We start from the raw sequence: 22819 nt of genomic DNA, 5'->3' as shown, positions 1-22819 counted from the left end.
GTACTAGTACAGTACATGCAATTTGTAACACTCTGCTTTCTTCTTTCCAAGCTCACACTTCCAGTTTTCAACTCAATAATGAAGTTCAAGTTGGTAAGATTTATTGGTATTTCATGGTTTTTCAAGGTGGTGTGTGTGTATACATGCAGTGTGCATGAGAGAGAAAGAGAGAGAGGGAGAGACATAGCATTTTATACGTGTATATATATGTATATGTACAGTATATATACTTATATATACTGGTTTATATACCTACCCCACAGATATTTTTAAGTCTATCCATCTATCTATTGCCAGATGCCATAATCCAGTAAGGGGTGGCTATTTGACTTTGAGTTATTTGTTTTACGGGGAGGGGCACTAACCCTCCACCAACCCAGTTGCTGACATGTAGGGAGCACATATGGTTTGGTTATATGGTTACCACCCAGCGTTGTAAATGGTTTCCTGGCTTACAGGAAACCATTTGGCTTGTCACTCAATGTAAAGCCACCTGTAAAGGAAAGAAAGCAATAAGAAGTGACAGGAAAGACGGGAGAAATATGAAGAGAGGAGGACAGGCACAGAAAAGGAATGATAAAGGCCAAGGAAGAAGTAGGCTGCACTACATCAAGTGAGTGGATAATGGTCACCACCACCTACCACTAGGTGCATAATGATAATACTGTACAACAGGTTGAACTTAGAAGCCATATACCCGTGAGTTAGACCAGGATTTAAATATTTGACTGTTGTTTGAATGTTTGTGTGAGCCATTTATATGTATAGGCAGATCAAGATGTAGAAGAGGATACAGATAGAATGAAGGAGAGAGAGTGTGGTGTGGCTGTGGTATGTTCAAATTAATACAGTATTCCAATATCTTACCCGTGTCTTCCCCTTCCACTGCCACGCAACCTTCCCTCCCAACGATTCCTCTATCCATTTTTCTCAGGTTTTCCCCTCCTCTCTTCAGTTCTTAGTTTTCCCACACTTCATTTTCCTATCATTGCCATAGTCTCATCATCATTGTTTGCTGCTGTTTTGTGCCACAGAATTTCCACCTACCTTCCCTCCCAACTGTCCCTCTCCCCATTTTTCCTCTGTTTGTCCTCTTCATTTCTCAGTTCAGTTCCTACTTTTCCCACACATTATTTCCTTGTAGTTGCCCAAGTCCCATCACCTTGTTTTCCGTTCTTTCTTTCTACATTATTTGCTGCTCCTCTCATTGCCCCCCTCAGGACTTACAGCAATTCCTCAACCCCATTTCTGCATACCACAGAGTTTTAACTTCATTATTATTATTACTTTATTCTATCCATCTGTCTATTGCCGGATGCCTTAATCCGGTGGCCACAAACAAATAGTCTCCATGTCACCGTCCCCCACCATTTCACTGCCCTGCTTCCAGCTCACACCCCTCTTTCTCCTATACCTCTCCACTCCATCCCTCCATCTCATCCTTGGCCTCCCCCTCCCTCTGCCCCCCCCTCCACCTCACTCACATAGACTCTTCTCATCAGTCTCTCACTCTCCATCCTCTCCGCATGGCCAAACCACTTCGGTGTGTTTCTCCAAACACTTCCCATCACATCCACACCACAATGCTCCTTCACTTCCTTCTCTGTCAGTCTGTCTCTCCGTGTGACTCCAACTCCATGTGACTCCAAATACTCCTTTCAAGTAACTCATTTCCACTGCTCTCACTCTTGACTTGTGTCACTCTCATCTTCAATGTCAGGACCAACTTGCCTAGCCCCAGGCTCCTACACTCCTCATGGGACAACATAGGATTGGATAATGAAATGAAAATGAGATTATTATTTTTTTTATTATTATTATTATTATTATTATTATTATTTTTATTTTTATTGTTATTAATGTTATTTGCTTAACTAACATCTAATCTCTCCAACAGGACTGCAATCTAAACGACCTAACCAAGATGGCGGACGCTGGTGGTGGTGGCGGTGGTGGTGGTGGTGGTAATGGTGGTGGTGGTGGTGGTGTGGGGGGTGAGGGGTCCAAGCCCCCCTTCATACCCCTGTCACCACCCAAGTGCGAAGTAGACGACTCACCACTTCAGGGCAAGACTCTTAATAAAAATAAAGAGTGTGAGTAGTAGTGATGGTATTTTGTATCTATCTGTCTGACTCTTGTATCTATCTCTATCTATCTGTCTGACCCTTGTATCTATCTCTATCTATCTGTCTGTCACTTGTATCTATCACTCTCTGGCTGTCTGTCTATATATCTACACTTCACTGCAGAACAAGACATTAAATAGAAATAGTGTGATAGTGTGAGCATCGAGGAATTCTCTTGATGGTTAGATAGATATTGTAGATAGATAGATATATTACACACACACACACACACACACACACACACACACACACACACACACACACACACACCTGTAAATCAACAACTTTGAGTGACCGAGATACTTTCAGTGTAATCTCTCTCACTTTCCTGTCACCCCCTCCCCCTCTCTCTCTCTCTCTCTCTCTCTCTTTCTTTCTTTCTTTCTTTCTTTCTTTCTTATCCTTCCTCCCTCCATCCCTCCTCTTTCCTTCCTTTCCTCCCTCCTTGCATTCGTCTTTCATGTCCCTCACTTCATTTACCTCCCTCACCTTCTCTCCCTCACACCATCCCTCCCTTTCTCCTCGTATCTCCCTCCCCCTCCTTCCTCTCTTCTTCTGTTGTCTTTTTAATCTCCTTCTCTCTTTTTCTCTCCCTCCATCTCTGTCTACCCCATCCTGCTCCACCCCCTGTCACTCTCTCCCTACCTTCATTGCTCCCTCACCCTGTCCTTTATGCCTGTTTTATCTGTTCTGTGTCTTCTACCACACTCTCCTCTCTCTCCATCCCTCACTCCCTTCTCCCTCCTCTCTCCATCCCCCATTCCTCTCTCCCTCCCTCACTCCTCTTTCCCTCCCTCACTCCTCTTTCCCTCCTCCCTCTCCCATCCTAGCTCCCTCCCTCCCCCTCCCTCACTCCTCTTTCCCTCCTCCCTCTCCCATCCTAGCTCCCTCCCTCCCCCTCCTTCCTTTCCTGTTTTTACCCCCCTCTCCCCCTCTCTCTTATCCTCTCTGGGTTTTCTCTCTCTCACTTGTCACACCCACCCTCACAACCTCCTGTCTAATCCGATTCTAGCATCAATTTTGTACGTTTGGGACAATTACTTGACTCCTCGTTAACAAATGGCGTTCAGGACGGTTCTGGGATACAGGAAATGTGTTGTTGGTTTGTTATTTCCCCTCGTAGCTCTCTGCCACAGAGTTCACCGAAGTTGGAAGTGATAATAAAACAGGGTTGATGTTACGAAATGTCTCCTTGACCCCTTCTCAGAAATAACCAACAGAGTGGACTGACTTAACCTTCTCAGAAATAACCAACAGAGTGGACTGACTTAAGTGTTCTGTGTGTGTGTTATTTTCAAGGCGTTCTACTTTTGAAAACCAACACCACACATCCATTCTTGAAGTTAACGCGTAGTGATCGTGATAAAATCAGCGTCAGAGTGGTTTTTTTTCTCCCCATCATACACACAGGAACGGCAGCCAAGTAGAGTGATAAAAATATTATGTTTGTGTATGTAGTGTGTTATTGGTGCTCTGCTGTTGAGTCTTTTTTAATGTAAGGAAAAAGAAACCAAGAGCCTGATCATGTAGTCTGCTCAGGCTGGAAGTTATACGACAGTGCTAGTGTTATTTAATGCCTCCTTGACTCCTTCTCAAAAACTATCAATTGCATATAGTGAGTTGATCGATATGTGTATTGTATATGCTATTTTCAAGCTGTTCCACTGCTGGGAAGTATCACCAAATACCTAATCCCAGAGTTCACCTGAGTTACAGTGATAAAAATATTGGGGGTAAGGTTGTGAGATGCACAGACTATATTTTGATACAAAGAACAAAGAACATTTATTTGAAAAGTATAATGAATAAGAGTATATGAGTTCCAAAAATGTATAGAATTTATTTTTTAAAAGAGTATGTTAGTTAGTGGAAGCCAGTTTGAGTTTTAAAAGATAACAATGGAACAGTCATCCTGTTGTGATTGTGGGCACGGAGTCATGTTGATGGAGCTTGAAGTGCGTGATGTAATATACCACAAAAGACGGGCATTTATACTTCATTTATAAGTTTTACTTAAAAACACAAGCAAATTATATTAGTATAGTTGCATTGCAGAGAGTGCGGTGTTGTGTTGCATTTATGAAGAGAGGAGATGGAAGATGCATAGTTGATTTAAATAGCATCTTTACACAGGTGATCCATGATTTCACAAGGCAAATAGTCATTAGTTCTAAATGTTAGTTTATTACACATGCTGTGTAGACTTCATGCTTTGGGCACTGATGAGGAGCCTACATGTGTTGACGTTGTGCTCCCTGGGTGGAGTAAAGCAGCTGCAGCACCCACCTGGCAGCCAAACGTCCTCATATTTCCCTGTATCCCATCGTAGGCAAGGTCTATGGTCTGACCCTAGCAAGGCATTGTTAACTACAGGGGGGTGCTGAGTCCCTGAATGGTGTATGTACTATGTACTGTACAGTACTATACCTATAGAGTGGCCCCACACAAGCAGTTGCTTATGGCCAGACAGACCATGGTTAAGCAACAGTGACAACAACAACAGCTTCATGCTTTATTGAGGAGTTGATAATAATAACAGACTTACACGTCAACAAGAAGCGATTGGAGAATGTTGTTCAACCACTGTTTCAGAAGATAGAAAAGTAGAAACATATTTTTGATCAAATGTAGATTAATTATGATTCAACTTCAGACCACTATATGCTGTGGCTGTTGGGAAATCCCCTAAGTGTAATGTAGTGTGGATGGATTGAAATGTCCAGCACAATGCAGTACTGTAAATGAAAAAAAGATGGAAATTGTCAGTAAAGAATAAGAATGTTGTTTGATTGTTACATTCAAGAACATATGTCAAAATGATGCCATGCCTGGTCTGAAGGAATCCCCATATTGAGGTTGGCCATTGTACAGGTAATGTTTTCTGTGGATTGGAAGAATGAAATATGTGTAGTGAGACTTTTAACAATGGTAGAGTCTCTGCTTGGACTCTGTATACTTTGCTGAATGTTTCCTGCCTAAGAGTTATGATTGTGTGTCTAGTTACCAAGCTTGTACTTAAGTGTGGAGTTTCGTAGATTTGTTGGTGAACCGCGAACTGGCCCCTAAAATAAACCAAAGAAGATGAAAGATAAACCTGCGCCATAACCGACCCCAACAAACATCACGTCAAAGTGTGCGTATATCGTAATGTGTGCGTGAGTGTGGTTCTGTGCGTTAAGATGGTGGGCGTGTGGCAGTGTGTGGGTGGGGAGGTGGCTGGGGGTCCCATCTACTCCATGTACCCCACTGTCTGTGTCTTAGACCACGCAACGTTTGGTAAGTCACTGCGAGGTATCACGTTAGCAGTTTCCTAATACTGTGACTTTCCACTATGCCTTTCAGTCTTCCAGCAGTCCTTGATTTCCCTCACTTTTTTTCCAGTCTTCCAGCAGCCCTTTCTGTCTCTCACTTTTTTTCCAGTCTTCCAAAATTCCATCCTCCTGATATTCCAGTGTTTCCATTTTCCAGTATGCCAACATTCCATTATTCAGTACAGCAATACCTCGTTTAGAATTATCTCATTTAACACATTCTTCACTATTAAGCTGTTCAGTTACATAGGAACAATTTACATGTAACATTCCATTGCTAATTACTAAGTGTTCAAGATATGCAGTGAAATGTCAGGATTAAAATAGCTCACTGTATCTTGATATATCACTTATTTCTGTAAATTGTGTATGGACTTTATTACACACACACACACACACACACACACACACACACACACACACACACACACACACACACACACACACCAAAATTTGACTTATTGAGAAACAGAGACAGGACCCCACAAGCATAGCTCATTTCCTGTATATCACAATTAGGTAAATACAACTAAGTACAGTAAATACACACACACACACACACACACACACACACACACACACACACACACACACACACACACACACACACACACACATTAGATTCAGTTTAGCAGTTACTGCAGTCTTGAATGTAATTATTTAATATTTAAGAAGATTATTTGTCTCTGGACCATAGCCATCACTTAAAGATATTTTTACATAACACAGTCATTTATAGGAACACATCAATATATAATGCTGTTTTATTTTTCCAGGCTTCCATTTTTCCAGCCTTAATTGATTCCTTTTTTCCATTATTCCAGCATTCCATAATTTCTCTGTTCCATCATCATCATCATCATCACACCCAGTGTCACACTAATTTAAGTCTGTTTTCTCTGCAGCCCTCAAGGTGAAATTGATGCTGCGGCGACCAAGGGAAGACTTGGTCAATCGCGGCGTCATTCCACGTGAGTATCCCTCCATGTATCTGTGTGTGTGTGTGTGCATCTATGTGTATCTGTTCTTGTAGCTGTTTGTAGCTGTCCATGTATTGTCTGTCTGTCCATGTATCTGTCTTAGTTTTTTATTCTTTTATCTTCTTATTTTTTGATTCTTTTATTTGTTTGCTCAGATTTTACTTTTGCTTGAATTTGCTGTTGCAGTTATTCAGTCGTATGTGTATCTGTCCATGCTCTGTGTATGTCTTCATGTATATGTCTGTATCTTTCCATGTATCCCTGTGTTCATCCCTCCATCTGTATCTAACCATGTATTTTCTCTCTTCATGTATCTATCAGTTTATCCACCCCTCAACATCAGTATCTATCAGCCAAGCTATATATGCAAAGGAAATATAACCAGCTGTCCAGCTATTGTGTACTGAACCTGACAAAGATCTCTATCCTCTTTCAATGCAGTTAATGGTCAGATGTAGTTCAGTTAGAGGTTTGGTTTGACTTTACTCATTTCATTTTAGCTGTAAAATACCTCTGCAGCTTGAATACTGAGTTGTAATAAGAGAGTAACAGTAGAAAGCAGTGCCAGTCATAAAATAGTGCAATGGAAAGGATGTAGAGCTATAACACTTCCCTAATTTGTCACTGAGCTGCACAGGATAGGGAGAAGAAAGGAGAGAAGGAACAGTGAGGAATAAAAAGAAAAGAGAGCGATTGCACAAAACATGAGAGCACAGGAAAGGAAACAGGGTAGATAGGAAGGAGGAGAAAGAGTGAAGGAAGATAAGAAAATGGGGAGAGAGAGAGAGAGAGATGGAGAAGATGAAGTTACTTAAAATTATGAGTAAAAGTGAATGAAGTGTAGTAACCAGGCAGACTCATTCCAGCCTCCTAACAAAGGCTTATCCATGACTTAGTATAGCATTAACATTGAGGACTCAGTTCCATCAGGTGAAAAGACTGATTATAATAGTATGAATCTAAGGGTTAAGGTACTTAGGAAAGTGATGATGACGATGATGATGACACCTACTGTGATGGTGGTAATTAACGTTGCTTCCCCCCCCCCCCCAGCGATGAACACCCCCACGGCATTCTACGAGCAGCGACAGAAGCTAGACATGGCCAAAAAACATGACATCCTGAAGCAGAAAATGCAGCGGCGGCCTGACCGGGAGGAGCTGGTGCGACAACACATACTGGAAGGTGAGTTTTTGTTGTTTGTTGGCCTTTGAATTCTATCTATCCATCTGTCTGTCTGTTTATCTATTTATCTTTTTATCTATCAGACACATTAATCCTGTAAGGGGTGGCTGCAGACAGATCACCTCCATGTCACCCTGTCCTTTGCCATCTGAGCGCCTTGTCTTCATCTCATATCACCCTCACTCACACACCAATCCATGCCATTCCTCCATCTTATCCTCAGTCTCTCCCTTCCATTCCCCCATCCCCTCCACCTCACACATGTACCTCTTCACCCCATTCCTCCACCTCATCCTCAGTCTTCCCCTTCTCCTTCCTCTCTCCACCTCACTCACATACACTCTCCTAGTCAGTCTCTCAGTCTCCATCCTCTCCGAGTCCATAAATTACCAGACGTGTACTCGTCTTCCACTTGACTGGGCAGTTTCTCACATGTTAAAGGGACAGCTCAGTTAGTATTATCAGACATCATTCCTGCATCATTTATTCATTTCCCACTGCCACTCCAACACCCACACCAGCAGACTGAGCCATTCCCAGAGCTCACAATATACTGCCAGGGTAATTTCAGAGGAGTGCTACGTATGGGCCAGCCTTCATGACCCTTCAAAATCAAAGAGTGTGTCATGAGCTGGATAAAAATGGCGGGAACTGGAAAGTGGTAAGTGAGAAAGACATCCACAGGCTCAGTGAGTTAAAATGCTGTTTACAGTGCAACATTTCTACCCTTTGATACATTTCTGCTCTCAGTCTGGTGTAAATGAGTTAAGATGCCATTGATGTTGATGTATTTCTACTCTTAATCAGGCGTCAGTGAGTTAAGATACTGTATACATTGATCAAGATGTTTATATTGATACATTTCTGCTTTCAATCTGATGCTGTATACTTTGATAAATTTCTACTCTCATTCTGGTGTTGTTGGTTTAAGATGCTGTTTACGTCAATACATTTCTACTTTCAATCTGATGCTGTTTACATTGATACATTTCTGCTCTCAATTTCGCCAGCCTAATGAAACCTTCTTCCCCCCCCCCCCCCCACAGATGCCCCCGGTAACATCGACCCATCACTGGTGGAAAAACAGAAGCAGCTGAAGCGTGCCAGAATAGCCGACGCCATCAGTGACCACTTGTGTCAGAGGCCTGGACCCCTGGAGTTGGTCAGGGCAAATATACTACACACCACAGAGCACCTTGAGAAGGCCGTCAAAGGTATGGATTTGGATTTGGGTGTTTATGTCATTGTAGGACTGGTTAAGAACCATTTGTGTGTGTGTGTGTGTGTGTGTGTGTGTGTGTGTATTTACCTATTTGTAGTATACAGGAATTGAGCAATGCTCGTGTTGTCCTGTCTCCATATCCACATTTATCAAGTCTACCTTTACACACATGAATGTTTTTCTCATGCACCACCTCTTTGTCTAAGTCGTTCCAAATATTTAAGTGTGTGTGTGTGTGTGGTTGGATGTTTTTTGTATGCATGGGTGGGTGGGTGTGGGTGTGGGTGGGAGGGTGAGTGTTTTTATAGAAGGAAGAAGGAACCAAAGGCCAGAAGCCTGCAGGATCGTTCCCTCCAAGAGAAAAAAAAATGACAGGTAGGGCCCCCCAAAATTATGCTACTGTAATACTGTACAACTCATACATACCAACCCATCCCACCTTTGGGTACTCAGGCATAGAAAAATTAATAAATAAAAAATAGAAAAACAACTCAGAATCAAAGGTTGGAGAAGCAGAAAAAGTTGCTTTTATAAGTAATTTTTTAAGATTACCTAAAGTCATGGTTTCTGAAATTGAATAAATATAAAATGGAGGCTACCTGTACTGATGATGATGATGATGATGATATTAACAATGATAATAATAATAATAATAATCTATCTATCTATCTATCTATTGCTGGACACCACAATCCCGCAAAGGGTGGCCATTTGACACTGAGTTAGTTGTTTTACATAATAATAATAATAATAATAATAATAATAATAATGATAATGACATTCTTTCTTGCCACCAGAGGGTCAGTTAATGTTCAAGAGTACAAGTGAAGGTGAGCCTCGCAAACACCCGAGCCTGTACGTCCAATATGAGGATGAGTCCAGCAGCGAGGGGGCCATGTCCCCTGACCAAAGTGAGGCTGGGGCCGGAACCGGGGTGGGGAGCGGAGCAACAGGGGTGGGAGTAGGTGGGGAGATGCTGTCACCCCCTCACACAGCTGTGTTGGTGCCACCGCCCCCTCCGCCCTCTGCGTCAGAGCATCCCACCCCATCACCGTCCCTCACCTCCACCACCTCATCCCTATCCCCGATTTCATCCCTGTCCTCCCCACCCCAGCACCCTCTCCTGCCTTCCCCCCAGGCACCACCCACCCTGCCCCACACCCTGTTTGTGGCCCGCACTGCCCTCCCGCCTGCACTCACCACACCACCCCAACAGAACTCAGCCCCAGGCAAGGACCAGAGCAAGAGCCGCAAGAAGGCCAAGGGAAAGACCCAGCCCAAAGCACGAACCATCAAGTTTCATGAGTATAAGGTGAGGACAGATCTCATTCACTTCACTTGGTGTAGATTTTTGTCCTTTTGCAGCTTTTTCCCCTTGATTAATAGCAAAATATGACAAGACTACAGCTGCACATCATCTACATATTGTATTACTTCTTCATGACTAGCCCAGTATTGTAATGGCAATTCACTGTTACAACTTAGCATTAAAGATCATGAGGTGGCAATTTTACATCAAGTTACAGTGAACAGGATGTAGGTGAAAAGAGGAAGGAAGAAGTAAAGCATCCTTAACCACCCCTATCTCCACACACCCCACAGGGTCCTCCTAGCGCAGTAAAGAGAGAATCCAGCAGCAGTCATGCCGAGACCTCGTACGACATACTCCTTCAGCAGCAACAGCTCTTCCTGCAGTGTCAGCTTGAACTTAAACAAAAGGTGAGGGTGGAGAGAATAGGAGGGAGGGGGGGAGAGAGGGTTTCTGTTCATCTGTAAAGGCTCCACCATACCTACATGCCCCAGCATCTGTGATCACCTACTGGCAGCTCTTCATGCTGCTCGGTCTATAAATTACAGTTGGCTATCATGTTTTTCTCTTGTTTTCTGGACCCTACCACACCCCATCATTATGTGGAAAAAGAGTTCTGGAAGAAGTTGATGATAATGAGTGAAAATATAAATTAAAATAATTCCTTTTATTTTCCCACAGTACCCGCAGATCATCCTCCCAGCCGGCCTCAAACCTAGTCCCCCTGATGCTTCCCCAACCAGCACACTGCTCAAGGTGGCACCCACACCTCCACCTCCACCCTCATCCACCTCCACATCCACCTCCCTCACCCTCCTGTCCACCTCCTCCTCCACACAGTCACCCACACCTTCATCCACACCCCCTGCCCCACCCCCTCCACCTGCACCACCAGAGTTGAGTATCAGGATACACACCAAGCTGGAGGATATGAAAGGTGAGCATGTTTTCTATCTTTTATCTACCTCTGCCTCTGTCTCTACCACCACCTCTACCTTTGTTTCAACCTCCACCTGTGCCTCTTCTGCACAGACAGGGTATGTTTTTATGCCTATCCACAAATACAGACATGATTACTGAATGCTTTAGGCATGCAGAGCTGCATTTCAGGGCCATTGTATGCTTATGCGTACAAAAATTCAAAACTATACACTTTTTAGCCTATTTTTGTATATGGAAATTGGAGGGAACGTGGTTTGTGTCATTGATATATTGTCTTGCATTGAAAAGATGTAGTTAATACAGCTGAAAGATGTTTCCAGCTGTAGGTCTGTCTACGTTGTGTAGGTATGCCCAGCTTGTGTCAGGCTGATGCCACTGTACACTGCCGTTACTGTAGTTGTATGCATTTTAGGATCCAATGTCAGAGGTCAAAAGATCTGTAAATGGGAGATTATTCTGCAAATGGGGGGTTATGTTGGCATCAAACCAGAGTCTAGGGTAACCCACCAGACCTTCTATTTAAGTGTCAGGACAATTTCAAAGAATTGTCTCAACTTTGCTGACAGGTTATATACTTTTACAGTACCTAGCACAGTGGGACTTAAAACATAATTAACATTGTGGCCAGAGTGACAGGTTATGTATTAAGTGTAACAGTGTAGCAGCAACAGTAGCCTTCTTTACACCACAACTTTCACATATCACATAAGTGGATTTCCTGTGCTATCCATTTTGTACACTCCACACACATTCCTTAGTGATTGCATTTATATTTTTTCACATTACTATAAACAAACTGTTCACTTCCAACGTAATGAACTCCTTCTAACAAATTCTTTCTACCCAATGTGGCACCTGAAAGTGATCCTGCAGAGGTCCCACCTGCCAGTGTCTGGTTCAGAGCCATAATTAACAGAGCAGCTTAAGTCACACTCCACACACTTACTCATAACTAGCAACCCCTTCCACACCTTTCACAAATCAAATTTTTTTTTTTTATCCCTTCCACTCTCTATGCATTCCACAGTCATTCATCATTAACCCTATTTCTACTCATCCACATATTAAAATAAAAAGAAAAAGAAAGAAAGAAAAGAAAATGCTCTCCTTTTCCTCTGTAACTGTAACAATCTGCGTCTTTCTCCCCAGTGTCAGACCTGAAAGCAGAACTGAAGAAACGGAACCTTCCAGTCTCGGGATCAAAGCCACAGTTGATAGAGCGGCTCAAGTCCCACTCCACCCATCCACTCTCAAGCAGTAACCCCTTGAGCAGCAGTAACAGCAGCCTCAACAGCATAGGCAGCAGCAGCAGCAGCAGCCTGGCCATGCGGCTAGGCAGCGTGGAGAGGGAGCTGGCCAGTCAGGAGGCGGAAGATAAGGCCCAGCAGAGTGTAACCACCAGTCAGCAGTCACAGACCACCAACACCACACAGTCATTGAAGGATCTCTCACCGGCCAACACACCAACCGGTTCATCACTTAACTTCACAGATGACTCCTCAGGTAAGTTGTTGTTGTTGTTGTTATTATTCTTCATGTGGTGGTGGTGATGGTGGCCCCAGACTGATGTAAGCATGACCTTAGCGGACTGCAGGTTGAAGTTGCCATCTCCCTGCAGCCTGCCATCCTGCTTCTGGGGGATGTGGAATTAGTTGAGGGGCATTTGCATAACCAGCCAGAGTTGACAGCACAGGGTGTAACCACAGTCAGTCATCACAAAGTTACCAACACCACCACTCAGTCTCAAAAGGATCTCTCACCAGCCAGCACACCAACCAGTTCTTTGATTAGTGATTACCTTCATTAATGACTCCTTGGGTTAGTCTTCATTCTTGCATTGGTGTTTTGGTAGATCTCCTTCCTGGAGTGTATCAGGAAGGAAGGTTATGTATTTGTAAATTATCTTTTCTTCCTTCATAATACAGTACAAACTCACAAATCCAGAAGCCCATTTACCAAAAGCCTCCATTCTCCAACATATTTTTTCACACTATAGAGATGTGTTGATATCTTCAGACTTTGTAAACATGTATGAGAACAGATGATAATGCAAGGGATATCAATTTATTTACCATGCATGGTGCTGTAGACTCTTTATTATTTGGTGTTGTGCTAGTTGTCATTGTGGTTCCATTTTCTGTAAAGCCTACAAAATCAAGCATTTCAGAATTGAGAGTTTGTAACGTAATTAATATACATCTTCTGGTCTCATTTGTACTAAGGAGTAAGTTCTAGAAAGCCTTCTTAATCAACAACAGTTTGGCACGTGTGCTGTGACCGATTGTTGTCTCTGCCCACCATAGTGTCAGGCATTGTGGATGGGCGCATGGATGTTGGTAGCGATGGCCGAGTGGCGTCACCTGTGTATTCCCCTGTGTCTGCATGTACGCGTCCACCCAGCGTCGCACCCATGGATGTGGACTTTGATTCTGCCATGGATGCCTCAGATTTTGCCCCACTGACGCCCCTGATGACTGTGGAGAATGGTGGCGGTGGATCCATCAACACCCCACCACCTCCACCTCCACCTCCCCCACCCCCACCACCACCATCGGCCCTTCCGTCGAGCCTGCTGGTGTCGAGTGTCTCGATGCCGTCACCTGAGAGTGCCACCCTGACCCCATCCATCACCACCAGTGCCATGGAACAGAAGGACTCCACCAACCAGCTCCAGCGGCGGATAGAGGAACTACAACATGAGCTGAACCAGGCCCGTCTACAGCTACAGCTGCAGGTAGGATGCTCGCACTTTAACTTACTCATATTCTGTTTTATAGTTTACTTTTTAGTGGTCTTTACATACACTCTAATCTGTTCACTTTACCATCATATCATCATCAACATCATTATCATCATCAGTATTATTTTTCCAAAGTGTACCCAGTTGAATGGGCTACACTGTCATTGAGTCACCATTCACACTCCCTAGAAGCCTGACTCTGCCTCACAGGCATAAACATCCACATGCTTCCTGCCACCTGTCATGTAGACTTAATCCAACAAGCATCACTTCACTGGGATAGGAGTGGGATTGTAGACCTTTGTTACACACTCCTCTGTACAAAATTCATCCAGCCATCTTGATTCACTGTCTGTACCTCTCTTGCACACACTCATTTACCACATCCATCCACCCTCATGGTCTATCACGCTTCCTCTCACCTTCAGACTCGCTCACGTATACCCTTTTCACCACACTCTGTTCACACCCATTCCCCATATGGCCATACCATCTATCCATCCATTTAGCCATCTTCTACTGCTGTTTAAGTATTCTATTATGGTACTATTACAGCAGCAGCAGCAGCACCGCAACCTACAGCAGCTGCAGGACCGCAACCCTCCCGACACCAAGATGAACCAGAAGCTGATCCTACAACAGCATATCCACAACAAGAAGCAGCAACAACAACAACAGCAGCTACAGAGCCACATACAGCAGCTGCACCATCTACAACAGCAGCAGCAACAACTACTTCAGCAACAGGGTCAGCAACTTAACCTTGTATTTATAGTGGCCTCAGAGATTCTAAACACCTTTTCCTTAGTGGTTTATTTTACACATTACACCTCAGCAGCCTTATGTATTTTCCTTTTGTGACTTGTTTTGCACATTACACCTTGCTGTCCACTTTACGTTACTGATGTGCTACATTTCAAGGCCCAGAAACATGGGCAGGTTTGAGATAATGAATCCATGTACTGTTATATATACTGTACTGCTGTGTTTCTCACTACTGTAAATGTAAATATAACTCTCCTAGTCAGTCTTTCATCCTCCAGTTTCTCCAGATGATGATTATTATTTTTGTTTTTAGTATTTTTTTTTTTTTTTTTTTTACTGTTAAAGGTGACCCAATAGAGAATGGAGTACAGGAGGTTTGTGTCAAGGTGGAGAATGGATGGGACCAGCTGTTGCGTGTCAAGATGGAGAACGGATGGGACCAGCTGCTTGGTGTCAAGGTGGAGAATGGGTGGGACCAGCTGCTGGGTTCACCGTCCCACCCCGCCCCGACCCCCAGCCCCGCCCACACCCCTGCCCCAAGCCCCGGGCACTGCCAGGACAACACTGCCTCTAAGGGCCTCAGGACAAACTCAATGGTCATACCCAACAACGTCACCAACACACATCACAGGTATCTAAGGAGGCATTATTGCACCTTTGTATGTGGCGTGTGATAGGACTGTAATGCTGTATGGTGGTTAGACCTGGGTGTGGAAGAGGATGTTCATTGGATCAAACATATAGAAATGACAGTGATTAGATGGATGTGTAGTGCATTCTTGAATGCCTGGCCTGAAGGGTCTAGATTTACGATTGAAGAGTTGTGAGGAAGGATGGGACTGAAGTGTATTGTTGTTATGAGGAGGAGTAGATTCTGTTGGTTAGTGTATATGGAGGGGATAGAGGATGACAGTTGGACACAGAAAGTGGGAAATGTAAATGCAAGGGGTAGAGTTGCAAGCGGCAGACTGAAAAAGACCTGGGAGAAGGTCATAGAGTATGACCTCAGGGATAAGGGACTGAATAGGGAAGCTGCCAGAAAATGAGCTGTGTGGAGAGCCGCCATTAGGTGACCAAGGCTGACACATACAAGCGTGCTGGATTATTTATATACAATACAACTATCTTTTGTTTTCATCCTGCTTCACCTAACGTGCAGAAGGGAAGAAGAAATGGGATGATGTAAGGCCAGAGTCGAGAAATCTCTGCATCTTTGTTTTCCAACCAGACGTTAACTCTTTTTCCACCCCCAGGACTGCATCGCTGCCGAACTTCACTGGTATTATTGTAACGTGCGAGTCCCCCAGCACCACCACCACTATCGCCAACAACAACAACAACATCAATAACATCAACACCGTCAACAACAACAATAATAATAACAACAACAACAGAGGTTCAGCCGAGTTTGTCATAAAGCCGCCCCCAAACTACGATGAGGCAACCAAGCAGCTGAAGGGCACACCAATGGTAAGGCTTATATGACCAGTGCCAGGGGGAAACTCCAGACAGGCCAGACTCAAGAAACCAACATGATGGAGGGCTATAGTACATTTCTCTCTCTCTCTCTCTCTCTCTCTCTCTCCTATGGCAGCATCATAAAAATTATTAATCACTCCATAGAGAAACTCCAAAATCACCATGTAGCCAAAATTCTGTGTTGTTTTCTCCTTCAATTTCTCCATTTTGATTTTGGTGCAAGTTAGAACTGGAAAATGATTGCCTAAAGAATTATTTGTATCCACAGTAATGTATTGATGTGAGATTATGTGTGGTATAGAAGTAAGCCAGGCATTGTAGTGGTGGACATTGGTTATTGAGAAACGTGTGGAGTGTGGAGAGTGGATGAAGAGAAGGATCATGTGAAGAGAATGGGTGTGGTTACAGTGGTGAAAATGATAAATCTAAGCATGTTTCAAGGTGGAAAGAGGTGGATAGATATGGTAGGTGAGAGTGTGTGATAGAGAGGTGTGGAAGTTGTTTAGGTTGGGAAACTGACGAGATCAAGTTGGCTGAGTTTTGTGAGAAGTGTATCACCAATATTTGATCCCCCTCCCTCCTTTTTTTTCTTTGACTCTGGTGGGTAAATATGAAGTTGTGTGTGGAAAGGTGAAGCCAGGATTCCAGAGGCTTGAATGATGATTGAATGAGTGTGTGGACCATTTTATTGGTCATGATGTTCATTATTATTCCCACTCCCCCCCCCCCTTGCTTTTTGGACCTTCCTTCCTCTACTTGTGTGTGAAAAAATAGGAATGATGATTATGATGATAAATGAGAGTGATGATAATGATGATGATGACAACAATGACAGTGGTGGTGACTAATTATGATGATGATGATGATGACAGCAACAATGATGATGATGATGATGATGACAGTAATGATAATGACGATGATGATGATGTTGACAGTACTGATAATGATGATGATGAGGATAATAATGATGACAGTACCAATGATGATGATGATGGTAATGATGTTCTTTTTTTTTTCAGATCTCAAACAAGGCCAGCATACAGCCACAGTCCCGCAAGCTGTCCATCAAGAGTCAGGTTATGGATGACATCTTTGACATACTCATCAAAAATGGAGGTGAATAGGACACGACACCACTTTTTCTGTCCGTGTATCTGTCTGTCTATCTTTCTATCTGTGTATCTATCTGTCTGTCTGTATATCTCTCTGTCTGTCAATAGCCAGATACCTTAATCCTGTTAGGGGTGGTGGCAACTTATCACCTCCATGTCACCCCATCTCCTGCCATTTTGCTGCCCTCCCCCCAACCCCCCCAACTCTCTCTCTCTCTCTCTCTCTCTCTCTCTCTTTCTCCCTTTTTAATATTTTCCTGCCCCACAAGTCACGTGTGTTGCCCATGTTCAACACCATTTTATATGTCTTTTTTTTTCTACAGTAGGGTTATATTACCTTGATAATGACTTCCTCTCCTCCTCCTTGTCTTGCCACGAGCCTGAAGTGTTAATATCCACACAGAGCTTTCTCCGAGTGCAGCGCAGGACCCCCACACGCCCATACTGACCCCGTCGAAGTGTAGCCGTGCCCCGGTGTTCACTGCCCCGGCCCCAGCCCCGCCACTGACCACCGCCCCAAGTCTTGTTTTCACCACAGCCCCACCACACCTGCAGGTGATATCAGGCTGTACTCTGTTCATTTCAACTGGGTGTAATATTGCCCTATACTCTGTTCATTTCAACTGGGTGTAATATTGCACTATACTCTGTTCATTTCAACTGGGTGTAATATTGCCGTCTCATAAAATGACCTTCTTTCCATCTTGAGTGTTGAGCTGTAAGAGATGAACACTAGAATATATATATAGTACTAGTCATGAGGAAGTGTTATGGAAGGCATGTTCAGCCGTAGTATTGACCTATTCTGTCACTGATCTATGGGAAATAAGCTGCAAAAGGACAGGAATCTCCACCTAATTCATTTAAATGAACTACAGGTTTAGTAATATTGCATTAACTTTCAAAACTAAGTAGCCTAGCCTTGTGCCTCAAAGATTGCATCATTCTGGTAATATTAGTGTACATCAGAAGGATTCTATGTTTTTACTGTAGATTTTAGAGATTATATAAAGCCATGTGTGTGTGTGAGTATGTAAGAAATCAAGGTATGGAGGTTGATGAGGCTAGGGAACTGCCAAGGACAGCTCACATGAGGAATTTTGTATGGAGGAGTGTATGAGAGGAGTTGATTACTTCATTTCTAAGCTGATGCTTGTTGGATTGACCGTCTGGTAGGTAATGATAAAACTACAAGTGCAAAGGTGTGCCTGTGAGGTGGAGCCATGATTCCAGGGGCTTGAATGATGAATGAATGGGTGTGTGGTTCTTTTTGTTGGATATACTGTTGATTAGTTCTCCCAGTCATGTTCTTTCTTTTTCATTGCTTTGTGGACCTTGTGTCACTACACCTGCAGGTAAAAAAAAAAAAAAAGGTGAAATGTTAATAGTCAATAATGTGACTTTGTGAAATAACCCAAGTTAAAAATGCTGCTGTTCACACAGGCACCTCCAGCTGTCACGGTGCCCCTCACTTTCACCACCACTGGGGTGAGTGAGGGTGCCCCGCCTCCCCCACCTCCCCCACCCCCACCCCCACCACACTCTAGTCACCGGAGTGCCCCACTACACCCCCCGGTACACCCACCAACACCTCCGGTACACCTGCCAACGCCCTCGCAGTCCTCAGGCTCACAGTTTGCAGCTCTGGTGTTGGAGGGAGCCGGTGGGGCCAGCCTGGGCAGCGAGCTGGACCTGCCGGAACCTTTGGACTTTGACCTGCCTGTACTAGAGACCATGGAGCTGGGGGCCCTCGATACCCCCTTGGAACCCCCACCACAGCTCCCCATCCACTCCCACTCCCGGCTGCACCCCCCACAGGAGGCCAACAAGATGGAGGTCACTGATGACGTCGATGTTGATGTTGCGTCGTGGCTGGACTCACTGGGGCCCCCGCAGCCACCCCCACCGGCAGTGCACCCGCGCTGTGCCCCCCACTGTGGTGGCGGCGGCACAGGGGGCGGGGGTGACCAGGGGGACCCACTCCTCTCCACCACACACCACCAAGTGGATCTCTTCACGCTGGACGACTCAGACCTCGACTTTACCTGAACACCACAGATCTCTACTGCGGAACTTTGCCACATTACCACGGGACTCTACCACACCACCACAGAGCTCCAGCACATCACACAACAACACAGATGCCAACACACCTCTTGTTACAGCATTAGCTTTACCGCATAAATACCACAGATCTCTACCACGCCATGTACTGCCGACCTCCACACACCACAATCCCTTGCCACACCGATGCATAGCTCAATCACACCACCTTTGAATGATGAACCTGGTTAAATCAAAGCATTAAGTAGTTAGAATATCCAGCTGTACCTCCCCCTTTTTTTTTTTTTTCTTTTCTTTTTTCCAAGGAAGAAGGAACCTAAGGCCAGAAACCTGCAAGATTGTTCCCTTCAAGAGAAAATAAAAACATGACTCCCAAATTCAGGTTTGGCATGTATGAACAGGAATTATGTGGGTAAATAACTCACCTGGATACACAGGTGTTGGTGTGTGGATAGTGTACCTAGCTATATATCTATCCATCTGTCTTTAACTATCTATCTAATTAAGTGGTTAGATAATTGTTCCCACCCTAGGTTGTGTGAGCTGACATTCTCCAACCCATTCACTAGTAAACCAGCTCCTTAATTGGTGTTTGGGAAATATAATGACCTATTAACAGTTATAGATAGGCAGAGTTAATTCCCAATCACTGGAGTTCAACTGTCAGTCTATCTGCTGTACCTGTCTATCTGTTTATCGTGAGTGTGTGGAGCCATGCTGGAGAATATAGTTTAAGACCTTGTTGTTGGTGAGTGGTGGGATGAGTGTGACTGGACCTAACTGTTCAGAGATGATTTATCCTGTTGTTGAGGAGTGGTGGGGTGCAGCTAACTGTCTAACTATCCAGTTAAGTAGTTAGATAAGTCAGTTGTTGTTTGTGTGTGTGGAGGGAATGTAGGTAAACGATGACTGTAACGAGACAGTCAACACCAGAGTACCACGATGGTTAGCGAGTCCAATAGAGAATCCAATTACCCCAGTTGATGGTGAGTGGTGAGGTGAGTGCAACAGAACCCAACCGTCGTCGACCGTAATGTGACGGTCGATGCCTGAGTACCACAAGACTGACTGTTGGGAGGAAACAGTCAGCGGTGGGAAGCGAGCCAAAGCGACTAAGTGACTGGTGACTGATGTGACTCCTGTGACTGATAGAGTAGCAGTCCTTGCACCCCTTCACTACTGTGATGGCATTAGTTTTTTCTCTTAGACCATGCTTGCTATCTCTGCAGTTTTTTCAGTTTAGGACATTTAATAGTGAAGATGAAAGACCAAATAGGGAGGCTGCCAGAGATCGAGCAGCATCGAGTCGCCATTAGGTGACCAAGGCCAACACATGCAAGAATGTCGGCCTTTATAAACGATACAATGATACAGGGTGCCCTGTGAGATATGCGAGCATTTTGGGCGATTCTTTGGCTAATTTTGCATAAGAAATCGTATATCAATGTACCATCATTTCATAGCTGTTATAAAACAATTTTTACTGATAACTTTATGGGAGAAAATAAAAAAGTCTCCCATATAATTTACTCATAAGGTCATCAGTAATTCCTTATAACTGTTGAGAATTGGATCTGTGTTGATAAGCTCTCTCTCCCTCTCTCTCTCTCTCTCTCTCTCTCTCTCAAAATTAGTCCTAGAATAACCCTACGCTTTTCAGAAATCTCGCAAGACATCCTGTTTGTAGATCATCACTGAGAGGTTCCCCTGAGCTGAAGCAAGTGGCCTGAGATAGCAATTAAAACATCATGGTACTAAAGGGGTTGAACAAAGCTTTACCTGACCAAATGGCAATCCAGTGTTGACACCGGTAATTTATACACTGGGCTGGAAGAATTGTAAATTATTCGCCGTTAAGATAGACAAAGTGTTAAGATGGATGCACTGTTTTCTGTGATGGAGTAGAAAAGGCAGGCAAGGTAGCACTATTGTTTTTTTGGGGGGGTTGATATGAGAAAAAAAAAGACTATTTAGACTTATTATTATCTCTCGTGGTGAAAGGAAATGTACCGCCAGATTATGCTTTATGTAAGAAAATCGTTGAGAAACGTACAAAATAGAAGGACGAGGAAGAGGAAAAACATACCATGAATGTCATTTGTGGTGAGTGAGAATAAATGTTATTAAGATGTATATACTGTGTATGTGATGAAGTGGAGAGGGAAATGTTAATAAGAGTTTTATATGACATACCAACAAGGAAATTTTTATGTTAATGTTCTCCAGCTGAGGAATTACAAAAAACAAAAGCTGAAACAATATGACACTGAAAATAAAAGCATACTTTTTCCAACTTGCTCATATCCAGCAGCTTATGTAACAAAAAATGAAAATGTATGATGTGTATATGTTGTAAAAAAAAAAAAAAAAAAATTATATGACGAAGAAAATGGTATAGACTGTGTGGCAAATAGAAAATGTTATATGACAGAAATGGGAGACAGGAAAAATAATTGACTGAAAATTAGGAGTATGGAAGTCCTGGTGTCAGTTGGAAAGAATTAAATAAATAAAGAATGAATTGGTTATGATGAAAGCAGCCCATCCAACTCCATCATAAACTCTCCACCGCACACATGACAGAAAATGCACGTGTATGTTTGTAAGGAAGCTGCTGGAGATGTGTCATAAATACACGAAGGGAAATTAGAAAAGAAACGGATAACTTGCATCATTTGTTTAGGAATACAATGGATCACCTACAGTTAATTACCATGGAAGGTCGCAGATAAAGTAAAAAATAAATAGAAAAGTCAAGGGAATGTGGATACTGTAATTACTGTACATTGTTTGTGGTAAAAATGGAATGGAAACTCCTGCTGTTTATCACAGGGGAACGTTGTAAATAAAGTACAAGGAAAATTAAAGCACGCAACATATGCCGCTATCCAATATTGTCTGTGGTGAAGCATTATGGAAAGTCTGCTACTGCTGCTGCTGCTGGGTGTGGGACATTGTAAATAAAAAATTAAAAAATGAAATATGAAATGAGTAACCACTGTCATTTTTGGTCAAAGAAAATGGAGAGTTGAATATTGTAAATACAGCATGTGAAAATGGCGAGCTGTAATTCCCATGACATGTGCAAGCGGCCAGGACAGGTGTACAACCCAGTCAGCTTGTACAATGACTTGTGTGTGTGACGCTTGACTGCTGTGTCTGGTCAATATGATATGTGAGACTGACCAGAGTTTGAACAGTCAGCACCTTGAGTGGCTGGGAAAATAAGTGACTGTATTGTGCTGCACTGATACCTTTGTTAAGCTGGACTGTATCATGTTGTACTGTATTTAACCAGTGGCACATCAAACGACAGTCCACAAACAACTGCTGTGTTGGAACGACTCAACAGAGAAGCTTTAATAAGCCCCACAAACGACCTCTGTGAAATAGACGACACCAAGTCCCTCTGAAACGAACTCTTGGGGTCAGAATTCACAAAAACCTAGGATCGTGTCCCTGCCGTAACTTACAACTTACTCTTCCCAGGATGAGAAAAAATATAAGTACAGGGTTTTCCACGTGTCTTGATCACCCTGCAGAAACAATTTCCTATAGTTTTTTTTTTTTTTTTTTAATGGAAC

General features: G+C 43.5%; 1 protein-coding gene across 1 annotated transcript in view; it reads left to right on the top strand.

Moving 5' to 3' along the window:
- Positions 1-19288, top strand: part of Mrtf (Myocardin-related transcription factor) — a 42439-nt gene extending 23151 nt beyond the window's left edge. The window contains exons 3-18 of the mRNA XM_080265553.1: positions 1898-2093; positions 6343-6408; positions 7471-7602; positions 8649-8816; positions 9622-10136; positions 10427-10543; positions 10815-11070; positions 12225-12578; positions 13379-13809; positions 14371-14563; positions 14926-15211; positions 15834-16050; positions 17079-17175; positions 17575-17726; positions 18591-18659; positions 18792-19288. Of these exons, the coding sequence (XP_080121679.1) occupies positions 1925-2093; positions 6343-6408; positions 7471-7602; positions 8649-8816; positions 9622-10136; positions 10427-10543; positions 10815-11070; positions 12225-12578; positions 13379-13809; positions 14371-14563; positions 14926-15211; positions 15834-16050; positions 17079-17175; positions 17575-17726; positions 18591-18659; positions 18792-19220 (3651 nt within the window). The 5' untranslated portion in view covers positions 1898-1924 and the 3' untranslated portion in view covers positions 19221-19288. The remainder of the gene's footprint in view (positions 1-1897; positions 2094-6342; positions 6409-7470; positions 7603-8648; positions 8817-9621; positions 10137-10426; positions 10544-10814; positions 11071-12224; positions 12579-13378; positions 13810-14370; positions 14564-14925; positions 15212-15833; positions 16051-17078; positions 17176-17574; positions 17727-18590; positions 18660-18791) is intronic.
- The last annotated feature ends 3531 nt before the right edge of the window (positions 19289-22819 follow it).

Source organism: Coenobita brevimanus, chromosome 15 (genome assembly GCF_032717465.1).
Source record: "Coenobita brevimanus isolate Jiangsu-jjx chromosome 15, ASM3271746v2, whole genome shotgun sequence".
NCBI lineage: Eukaryota > Metazoa > Arthropoda > Malacostraca > Decapoda > Coenobitidae > Coenobita > Coenobita brevimanus.
Note: the sequence above shows the minus strand (reverse complement) of the source record. Positions and strands in the feature narration are given on the sequence as shown.